This window comes from Oncorhynchus kisutch, linkage group LG2, assembly GCF_002021735.2.
Source record: "Oncorhynchus kisutch isolate 150728-3 linkage group LG2, Okis_V2, whole genome shotgun sequence".
Taxonomy (NCBI): Eukaryota; Metazoa; Chordata; class Actinopteri; order Salmoniformes; family Salmonidae; genus Oncorhynchus; species Oncorhynchus kisutch.
The window spans coordinates 199,810-211,851 of record NC_034175.2 but is presented as its reverse complement, the minus strand read 5'-3'; the positions used below and the strand labels follow the sequence as shown (position 1 = coordinate 211,851).

The window sequence follows — 12,042 nt, the reverse complement described above, 5'->3', positions numbered from 1 at the left end:
GATACAGTATTATAATGGTGTTTTGAATCAGAAGAACATTCCAGAACTGATTTATTCTCAATAAAACAGTCAAGGAATAATGTCTAGCTATCTCTAGCAATAACTATTCAACACAAACACTTTACTTCAACGTCAAACTGCTTATCAATTATGTCAAATCAACACTGCATATCATGCAGAGTAAGACTTCATTTGGACAGTCCATTTGTAGATGCTCTACAGACTATCACATTTCAACTAACTATGTACTAAACACCAACCTTAACCAAACCCTAAACTTAACTCTGACCCTAACCCCAACTCTAACTATTAACCCTAACCCCAACTCTAACTATTAACCCTTACCAACTCTTAACCCTAACCCTAGCTCTAACTATTAACCCTTACCCTAACCCCAACTCTAACTATTAACCCTAACCCCAACTATTAACCCTAACCCCAACTCTAACTATTAACCCTTACCCTAACCCAAACTCTAACTATTAACCCTTACCCTAACCCCAACTCTAACTATTAACCCTTACCATAACCCTAACCCCAACTAACTATTAACCCTAACCCTAACCCCAACTCTAACTATTAACCCTAACCCAAACTAACTATTAACCCTAACCCTAACTCTAACCCCAACTCTAACTATTAACCCTAACCCTAACCCCAACTCTAACTATTAACCCTAACCCAAACTAACTATTAACCCTAACCCCAACTCTAACTATTAACCCTAACCCTAACCCCAACTCTAACTATTAACCCTTACCCTAACCCTAACCCCAACTCTAACTATTAACCCTAACCCAAACTAACTATTAACCCTAACCCTAACCCCAACTCTAACTATTAACCCTTACCCTAACCCTAACCCCAACTCTAACTATTAACCCTAACCCAAACTAACTATTAACCCTAACCCCAACTCTAACTATTAACCCTAACCCAAACTAACTATTAACCCTAACCCAAATTAACTATTAACCCTAACCCTAACCCCAACTCTAACTATTAACCCTAACCCCAACTCTAACTATTAACCCTAACCCAAACTAACTATTAACCCTAACTCTAACTATTAACCCTTACCCTAACCCTAACCCCAACTCTAACTATTAACCCTAACCCTAACTATTAACCCTAACCAACTCTAACTATTAACCCTAACCCTAACCAACTCTAACTATTAACCCTAACCCTAACCAACTCTAACTATTAACCCTAACCCCAACCCCAACTCTAACTATTAACCCTTACCCTAAGCTTAGTAAGCAGTTGCTTATCAACAGATAGTTTGACCATCTACAGCTGGACTATCCAAATAAAGTGGGGCCACATATTGGTTTAGGCATCTATCACAAAGATCTTCCTATACACATTAGTATAGGGCACAGTGCCTAAAGGTCAAGATCAAGCTTCTTGGTTACAGTAGAGACATTCAATGCCCTCCTGGATCAAGATCCCTGTTGCCTTAGTAAGCAGACCACATATTGGTTTAGGAATCCATCACAAAGATCTTCCTATACACATTAGTATAGGGCACAGTGCCTAGAGGTCAAGATCAAGCTTCTTGGTTACAGTAGAGACATTCAATGCCATCCTGGATCAAGATCCCTGTTGCCTTAGTAAGCAGACCACATATTGGTTTAGGCATCTATCACAAAAATGTTCACATACACACTAGTCTAGGCTGCACACACACTCTTGGGGAGAAGAGAGAGTGGATCTATTTTCTCAAATCTACATTTCCTGGAAACATAACAACGGAGTATTTTTCCATGAACAGAGTTCCCAATTAAATGTCTTATTCCCATTCAAGGATGAAAGCATCGGTGTCACTAATATTTTTTTATTTAACCTTTATTTAACCAGGCAAGTCAGTTAAGAACAAATTCATATTACAATGATGGCCTACCCCGGCCAAACCTTAACCCGGACGACGCTGGGACAATGGACTCCCAATCACGGCCAGTTGTGATACAGCCAGGAATCAAACCAGGTTCTGTAGTGACGCCTCTAGCACTGAGATGCAGTGCCTTGGACCGCTACGCCACTCAGGAACCCCCTCCCCCCATATAAAGCACGGGTGTCACTAATGTAAAGCACAGGGTTCACTAACGTAAAGAACGGGTGTCACTAACGTAAAGCACAGGGTTCACTAACGTGAAGAACGGGTGTCACTAATGTAAAGCACAGGGTTCACTAACGTAAAGAACGGGTGTCACTAACGTAAAGCACAGGGTTCACTAACGTAAAGAACGGGTGTCACTAACGTAAAGCACGGGTGTCACTAACGTAAAGCACGGGTGTCACTAACGTAAAGCACGGGTGTCACTAACGTAAAGCACGGGTGTCACTAATATTTTCAATGCATTTCCATCATCTCCAATATGATTGCCAGTGGATTGTTTACTCCTCTGGATTGGGAACAGTGTGCCTCCCAGTCCTCGTCCCAGCGGATCAATGTTGTGCCGAGCTCAACACCCTGCACAGTCACAAACAATCTGTACTGACTGGTCTGAATCCTGTTGCGAGAACTCTGGCCATCCAGCTGTTATACAGGTTAGTGAGCTTGGGTGCTCCGCTGACCACCAGGAGTGTGAGTGACATTAGAGTCCCCTGCGTTCTCCTCTTCGCTGGCCATCTTGCTGAACTTCTCCGTCAGAGCTTCAGCGCTGATCTTGGGCAGTCCGTTGTCAAGGGGACAGCCCTCCACCAGACTGTTCATAGGGGTGGGGGGGAAGTAGGAGTCCTCCTCTATCCCAGCGTCCTCAGTATATGCTCGTTGCTGTGGTACCTCGTAACTCTCCTCTAGGGTCCCACAATGCACCTCTCTTCGCTCCCTGTCCCTCAGGAAGTCCTTGATGATGGGCAGCACCTTCTTCCTGGAGGCCAACGTGTTGCCCTGGAGGTAAGCCCTGATGTCCGAGTAAGGGCTGCTCATTGGACTCAGGCTCAGACTGGGTCTCCGGGCTTGCTCCAAGGCTTGGCTCATCTGCAGGACAACAAAGACCATTCAGTTGATCATGTAAAAAAAATACATTGTAAAAAACAACCCTGGCAACCCAAAGCTTACTATCAACTCTTCATAATGACTTACTTTAACTCTAGATAGTCAACTCTATGGGATCATGTCTGATTGGGGTGGTGTAGTTCCTACCTCCCCCCTGTAGAGGGTGCTCGAGCTGTAGACGGCCAGCTGCCTGAAGGGCTCCTTGTTATCGTTGAAGGAGATCGTCATGGCCACCACCAGGTTGTAGCTGTGCTTGTGGCAGAACTCACAGAGCTCTTGCTGTAAGCTTTGTCTCTGTAGAAAAGCCTGAGGGACAACATTTATAGATATTACAGTTTGTTTGTGAATCTCAGTATAAACTCAAGTGCAGCTGTTGAGTCCCTTTATAAGTTCACATGAAGAGACAGGCACAGGGTTAGTGCCTTTTTACTTGTGGGTGGTTCCACCTGATTGGACATGTGGGGGGGTGATCTTCATGAACTAGGTGAAACATCCCACCTTCACATTTGAGTGTCTGAAGGGTGTGTCAGGCAGTAACAACAGGGAAGTGTCTGAAGGGTGTGTCAGGCAGTAACAACAGGGAAGTGTCTGAAGGGTGTGTCAGGCAGTAACAACAGGGAAGTGTCAGGCAGTAACAACAGGGAAGTGTCTGAAGGGTGCGTCAGGCAGTAACACAGGGAAGTGTCTGAAGGGTGCGTCAGGCAGTAACACAGGGAAGTGTCTGAAGGGTGCGTCAGGCAGTAACACAGGGAAGTGTCTGAAGGGTGCGTCAGGCAGTAACACAGGGAAGTGTCTGAAGGGTGCGTCAGGCAGTAACACAGGGAAGTGTCTGAAGGGTGCGTCAGGCAGTAACACAGGGAAGTGTCTGAAGGGTGCGTCAGGCAGTAACACAGGGAAGTGTCTGAAGGGTGCGTCAGGCAGTAACTCAGGGAAGTGTCTGAAGGGTGCGTCAGGCAGTAACACAGGGAAGTGTCTGAAGGGTGCGTCAGGCAGTAACACAGGGAAGTGTCTGAAGGGTGCGTCAGGCAGTAACACAGGGAAGTGTCTGAAGGGTGCGTCAGGCAGTAACAACAGGGAAGTGTCTGAAGGGTGCGTCAGGCAGTAACAACAGGGAAGTGTCTGAAGGGTGCGTCAGGCAGTAACACAGGGAAGTGTCTGAAGGGTGCGTTAGGCAGTAACACAGGGAAGTGTCTGAAGGGTGTGTCAGGCAGTAACACAGGGAAGTGTCTGAAGGGTGTGTCAGGCAGTAACACAGGGAAGTGTCTGAAGGGTGTGTCAGGCAGTAACACAGGGAAGTGTCTGAAGGGTGTGTCAGGCAGTAACACAGGGAAGTGTCTGAAGGGTGTGTCAGGCAGTAACACAGGGAAGTGTCTGAAGGGTGTGTCAGGCAGTAACACAGGGAAGTGTCTGAAGAGTGTGTCAGGCAGTAACACAGGGAAGTGTCTGAAGGGTGTGTCAGGCAGTAACACAGGGAAGTGTCTGAAGGGTGTGTCAGGCAGTAACACAGGGAAGTGTCTGAAGGGTGTGTCAGGCAGTAACACAGGGAAGTGTCTGAAGGGTGTGTCAGGCAGTAACACAGGGAAGTGTCTGAAGGGTGTGTCAGGCAGTAACACAGGGAAGTGTCTGAAGGGTATGTCAGGCAGTAACACAGGGAAGTGTCTGAAGGGTGTGTCAGGCAGTAACACAGGGAAGTGTCTGAAGGGTGTGTCAGGCAGTAACACAGGGAAGTGTCTGAAGGGTGTGTCAGGCAGTAACACAGGGAAGTGTCTGAAGGGTGTGTCAGGCAGTAACACAGGGAAGTGTCTGAAGGGTGTGTCAGGCAGTAACACAGGGAAGTGTCTGAAGGGTGTGTCAGGCAGTAACACAGGGAAGTGTCTGAAGGGTGTGTCAGGCAGTAGCACAGGGAAATGCTCTGATAACTTGAGGACTGTGTTCAGTTTAGATCTGAAGTGAGATTCTGTAAAGAATTCATAGGTGAAATGTGCATTGTGAAATGGCATACTGCAGTCGAACTGGGTACATGATAGTATTTGAACCATGGTATTATCCACCAGTAGCAGGTGTAACCTTGTGTTGTATCACATTTTGAATAGTTAAGATGCACACCCACCTCCAGTGTCATATATATCACACTGACTGCCAGTTTTAAATCTCCTTCCGATGCCACCTTCATGTCTTTCAGAAGCATCTGTTCTGTGGTAAGACCTGGGCACAAGGGAATACGAGCAAAAAACATCGTAGGTCTCCCTCTCCTTCATACTTAAACATGGCATTGATATCATGGGATGCCCATCGTTCTAATCTGAGAAAAAAATCACATCCACAAGGCTGAGCTTCAGGTATTAATCCTGGGGTGTTTACCTGACACGTCAAATTTAGCATTCTGCAAGGACTGGAAGAGGACGCCCCTTGGTGGCAGGTTGGGGAAGTGCGTCTCCAGGAGGCCAGCGTACTGGCTGTCTTTAGGGGTGACTTTCCCTGCCTCTGGGGCCATGTTCACACAGTCTAACACTATGGTGCCTGTGATCACAAAGAACAGGATGTCAGTCTCATCACACAGTGACGCAGTTAAAGGCATAGTTCACTTAATACTGACATGATTTCCACATACATCAGTTATATTTATGGTTACCATATAAGAGCTGGGCCACCTGTTGGTCGAGGACTTCAGGGGCTTTCTGGATGATCCGTTCTGCCACCAGGGTGGAGCAGGAGCCTACCGTCTCCACGGTAACGGGACAGGAGGGAGAGGGCTTCCTCTCCAGGAGGTGATGGTCGATCACCTCCAACACCGCCTCTTCTAGATCACAGTCAGAGCTGCAACAGACAACCACACAGTCAGTAAGGGACTTTAGTCAAGCTATTTCAAGGAGTCTCTAGGTCAGTGTTGCTTTTATAGAGATACAGGTGATGATCACATGGGGAAGTGTTTACGTCCTGGATGACTGTCAATGGACAGAGGTTAAGGTGTCACGGTTGACCCTGACCTGGGCAGCACGTTGTGGTCCACCAGTGTGAGGTCCAGCCGGCCGGCCCGGTGTAGACTCCCCAGGTCCACCTCGTCCCGGAACACCAGGTCATCCTGGGAGAGGCCACTCTCTCTCAGCAGGAAGGCATTGTCCGTGCGCAGCGGGAACTCTTGCCGGGGAATGTTCAGAACAGGAAGAGGAACTTTCCCAGAATCAAGTGTCTGGGAGGGGAGAGAGAGGTGTTATAACACCTGACACTGGCTCTGTTGAACCATTCTCAACACATGGGTCGGGTCCAAATGATGGAGTGGGTTACTCTCACCTTGGACAGGAAGTATGCGTAGGCCAGAGCTGACACCATGGAGTCCAGGTCACAGGCCTCATTCCCCAGGACCACATGGAACCCTGGGCTGCCCTCTGCGTTCCCCTGAGGGGAGAGTGGGACGAATACAGTCACAAGAATATCCAACTCCTATGAGGGGATTTACCATGAGAAAATACAGGTCAGTCTATCCATTACTCTTGTAATGAGCCTTCAAAGGCAATCAGATGCATCTTAGTGAGTGGACAGTGCTATGTGGACAGATTGTGTGTGTGTGTGTTGTAATGTCAATGCACATCATGATGATGCTGATCACAGGAGATTAGGTACTCTCGGTTCTGCACAATGTCCCCCATCCTAGAGTAAAACCCTGGACACTGTTTGAATAGCCTTCTGAAGGGTCAATGGCAGATCCCAGTGTAGCCTAAAGTGGATGAGCTAAGGGCTGACTTCATTCCCCTGCCTGAAGGCTTTGGCTAGCTCTTTGTCAAATAGCCTTAGGCTAATTCCATTAATGACCTCAGTAGAGCAGACTGTGATGTAATGGCTAAGCTACATGACGGCCTGCTAACTCCACTACGTGTTTTTGTTGAATGTTTTTAAATGTGGAGTTGAGAAACAAGTAGGGTGTTTCATTTTCCCAGAGCATGGCCGTCTGTGACAGCAGCACGAGTCATGGGTGCCAGAGCTAGGGGCTAACAGAGACAAAAGCCGGTCATGTGACAATTAGCCAGTCTACAGCCTGAAGCCTAGCAGCAGGTAGCCTAGCAGCAGGTAGCCTAGCAGCAGGTAGCCTAGCAGCAGGTAGCCTAGCAGCAGGTAGCCTAGCAGCAGGTAGTCTAGCAGCAGGTAGTCTAGCAGCAGGTAGTCTAGCAGCAGGTAGTCTAGCAGCAGGTAGTCTAGCAGCAGGTAGTCTAGCAGCAGGTAGTCTAGCAGCAGGTAGTCTAGCAGCAGGTAGTCTAGCAGTTAAGAGCATTGGGCCAGTAATCGAAACGTTGCTGGTTCAAATCTACGAGCCTACTAGGTAAAAAAAAAAAATATCGATGTGCCCTTAGAGCAAGGCACTTAATCCTAATTGGTCCTGTAAATCGCTCTGGATAAGAGTGTCTGCTAAAATGTTCCCAGTCAGTGAGAGGGGATCATTAACACCCCCCCCAACACTCAGTAGTACTGTATGGAGGTATAGGGAAGGGACATCAGCCATCTGTTGCAGATCAAGAGTAAACAGAGTACTGAAGTAACTCAACTAGACAGGTGAAAGAAAATTCTCAGGGAACATCAATGATACAACCCAGTCTCATCTATCCACGATACAACCCAGTCTCATCTATCCACGATACAACCCAGTCTCATCTATCCACAGTACAACCCAGTCTCATCTATCCACGGTACAACCCAGTCTCATCTATCCACGGTACAACCCAGTCTCATCTATCCACGGTACAACCCAGTCTCATCTATCCACGGTACAACCCAGTCTCATCTATCCACGGTACAACCCAGTCTCATCTATCCACGGTACAACCCAGTCTCATCTATCCACGGTACAACCCAGTCTCATCTATCCACGGTACAACCCAGTCTCATCTATCCACGGTACAACCCAGTCTCACCTATCCACGGTACAACCCAGTCTCATCTATCCACGGTACAACCCAGTCTCATCTATCCACGGTACAACCCAGTCTCATCTATCCACGGTACAACCCAGTCTCATCTATCCACGGTACAACCCAGTATCATCTATCCACGGTACAACCCAGTCTCATCTATCCACGGTACAACCCAGTCTCATCTATCCACGATACAACCCAGTCTCATCTATCCACGATACAACCCAGTCTCATCTATCCACGATACAACCCAGTCTCATCTATCCACGATACAACCCAGTCTCATCTATCCACGATACAACCCAGTCTCATCTATCCATGATACAACCCAGTCTCATCTATCCATGATACAACCCAGTCTCATCTATCCATGATACAACCCAGTCTCATCTATCCATGATACAACCCAGTCTCATCCACAGTATAACCCAGTCTCATCTATCCACGATACAACCCAGTCTCATCTATCCATGATATAACCCAGTCTCATCTATCCACGGTATAACCCAGTCTCATCTATCCACGATACAACCCAGTCTCATCTATCCATGATACAACCCAGTCTCATCTATCCATGATACAACCCAGTCTCATCTATCCACAGTATAACCCAGTCTCATCTATCCACGATACAACCCAGTCTCATCTATCCACGGTATAACCCAGTCTCATCTATCCATGATACAACCCAGTCTCATCTATCCATGATATAACCCAGTCTCATCTATCCACGGTACAACCCAGTCTCACCTATCCACGGTACAACCCAGTCTCATCTATCCACGGTACAACCCAGTCTCATCTATCCACGGTACAACCCAGTCTCATCTATCCACGATACAACCCAGTCTCATCTATCCATGATACAACCCAGTCTCATCTATCCATGATACAACCCAGTCTCATCTATCCATGATACAACCCAGTCTCATCTATCCATGATACAACCCAGTCTCATCTATCCATGATACAACCCAGTCTCATCCACAGTATAACCCAGTCTCATCTATCCACGATACAACCCAGTCTCATCTATCCACGATATAACCCAGTCTCATCTATCCACGGTATAACCCAGTCTCATCTATCCACGATACAACCCAGTCTCATCTATCCACGATACAACCCAGTCTCATCTATCCACGATACAACCCAGTCTCATCTATCCACGATATAACCCAGTCTCATCTATCCACGGTATAACCCAGTCTCATCTATCCACGGTATAACCCAGTCTCATCTATCCACGATACAACCCAGTCTCATCTATCCACGGTACAACCCAGTCTCATCTATCCACGGTACAACCCAGTCTCATCTATCCACGGTACAACCCAGTCTCATCTATCCACGATACAACCCAGTCTCATCTATCCACGATACAACCCAGTCTCATCTATCCACGATACAACCCAGTCTCATCTATCCACGATACAACCCAGTCTCATCTATCCACAATACAACCCAGTCTCATCTATCCACGATACAACCCAGTCTCATCTATCCACGATATAACCCAGTCTCATCTATCCACGGTATAACCCAGTCTCATCTATCCACGGTATAACCCAGTCTCATCTATCCATGATACAACCCAGTCTCATCTATCCACGGTACAACCCAGTCTCATCTATCCACGGTACAACCCAGTCTCATCTATCCACGGTACAACCCAGTCTCATCTATCCACGATACAACCCAGTCTCATCTATCCACGATACAACCCAGTCTCATCTATCCACGATACAACCCAGTCTCATCTATCCACGATACAACCCAGTCTCATCTATCCACGATACAACCCAGTCTCATCTATCCACGATACAACCCAGTCTCATCTATCCATGATACAACCCAGTCTCATCTATCCATGATACAACCCAGTCTCATCTATCCATGATACAACCCAGTCTCATCCACAGTATAACCCAGTCTCATCTATCCACGATACAACCCAGTCTCATCTATCCATGATATAACCCAGTCTCATCTATCCACGGTATAACCCAGTCTCATCTATCCACGATACAACCCAGTCTCATCTATCCATGATACAACCCAGTCTCATCTATCCACGGTATAATCCAGTCTCATCTATCCACAGTATAACCCAGTCTCATCTATCCACGGTATAATCCAGTCTCATCTATCCACGGTATAATCCAGTCTCATCTATCCACGATACAACCCAGTCTCATCTATCCACGATACAATCCAGTCTCATCTATCCATGATGTTTTCAGATTGATACAGAAGGAGTGGAAGCCACTGTTACCTATTGAAATGCACCTCACCTGTCTTTCAGTTCCCATTAGACTTTTCTCTCAACCCAGCCTCCCCATGTACACACTGGATAGTACATCTGTGTTGGTGCTGACTTCTCTTCCCCCTCACTGAACACCGAGTAAATAAGGTGTGACGCTCTGAGGCGCTATAAACACCATCTGGTCTCACTAATCTTGATAGGGCTTGTTTTGAACCCAAACAGTGCTCTTTTCCCTTAAGGTCAAGAGCACGACATCAAGACCCTGAAATTAAAGCCATCGTGTAACTTTAAGTGTGGCAGACATGCAAAGCAAAAAATGCACCTGACAGGCACCTGACAGGGAGCTGACCCTACAAGAAATGTACTTTCATGGCCCATTACAATTTAACAATTATATTTGTTTGAATATCACTGAAATATATTAATGCAATATATCATGCAACATAATGAAGCAGTGTATGAGTTACATTTAACGCAATTATGTGATCACGTGACAATGCTAATTTGCCTGGCTAGCCAACTAGCTAGCTGTAATTACAGTCTATGTACAGTACAGTTCAAATGTAGTTAGTGTACGGTGACAACTGTCTGTCTGATCTAATTTGATGCGCATGCACGAGCCCACAAGCAACACCGGGACCATACGGCAGGCTGCTGTCACATTGCTTTTCAATGACAAGTCTTTCGACTTGATCTAGTCGGAATTTAATGTCTAGCTAGCTTTCTCCTGATCTCTGAAAACCCCACTAATTTAATTTATCCATCAAATGTACATGTCGAAGTTATTTAGAAGACTACATAACTAGCTAACGTTAGCCGTAAAGACAAACTAAACATTGAAAATGGATAAAGCAAGCAAACGGCGCGACCACCAGAAACCGTCGATGTTCCTACCGTCAGCTCATTGCGACAGCTTTTTAAAAATATATCCATGGTTATTGGATGCACTACGTAAAGACAGTCTGAAATTAGAGTTTTCTAGTTGTCTTTGTTGCATAGAGCTAACGTTAGCTGTATCTGCACGTCTCAGGAATAAAAAGACTGCACTGTAAGTTTGAAATGTTTAATGTCCAAGAGTCGTGCGTGACTCGTCTTGGGCTGACGTGACGTTCAAAGACGGGACGTAGTATTATGGGTAGTGTAGTATCAAATATTGGTTTACAAACTTGTAGTTTCAAAGAGAACGTTTGTAGCAAAGATTTTTATAACTAAACCAAGATCGACCACGGCCTCTCGTTTCCAATGGGAACAAATGGGCCATAGTGGGCAGACCAAGCAAGAAGGGGGCAGAGCCAAATACGAGCTAGCGGGATCCTATTGGCCCGTTCTAGCGTTATCTTCATATTTCCGCCAGGGAACGCCTACTCTGAAGTGCGCGTGTGCAATAACTTACTTTGCGTTTGCACTTCTAGACCACGCGACTTTTGAAAACTTTTGCAAAAGGGTAAAGTCTACAAACCCTAGTCCACTCTGTTCATAACATATTCCAGTTTTGGGAACAGAAAACTGTATTGAGATCAAACGTTTCATTGGTGGTGATTGGAAACGCCAAGCGGATGCTTCACATTTAAACACCCAGCGAAATATCTGTCTCGTTGTTCTATCTGTGGTAATAGAGTTAGTTGTAAAAAACAATGGTAAGTAGTGTCGAGAGGTTTGTGATGGGATGCCGCTAATGTCAGAAGTGACTTTTAGTACCAGGTTAGGATAACTTACCCAGCAGGTTAGGATAACTTACCCAGCAGGTTAGGATAACTTACCCAGCAGGTTAGGATAACTTACCCAGCAGGTTAGGACAACTTACCCAGCAGGTTAGGACAACTTATGCAGTTAGTTTAGGAGAATAGGTTAAGGTTATAAAAAGGGTT

The 12,042-nt window shown here is 46.2% G+C and overlaps 1 protein-coding gene across 1 annotated transcript; it reads right to left on the bottom strand.

Annotated features, from left to right (window-relative positions):
* Nucleotides 1–1,219: 1,219 nt before the first annotated feature.
* Nucleotides 1,220–11,263, bottom strand: LOC116376346 (exopolyphosphatase PRUNE1). The gene is made up of 8 exons (XM_031836299.1): nucleotides 11,069–11,263; nucleotides 6,296–6,400; nucleotides 5,992–6,194; nucleotides 5,637–5,821; nucleotides 5,366–5,524; nucleotides 5,115–5,209; nucleotides 3,152–3,310; nucleotides 1,220–2,986 (listed from the first exon to the last, which is right to left on the bottom strand). The coding sequence occupies exons 1-8, from the start codon at nucleotides 11,105–11,107 to the stop codon at nucleotides 2,555–2,557; spliced, it is 1,377 nt and encodes a 458-aa protein (XP_031692159.1). The 5' UTR covers nucleotides 11,108–11,263; the 3' UTR covers nucleotides 1,220–2,554.
* Between the last annotated feature and the right edge of the window lie 779 nt (nucleotides 11,264–12,042).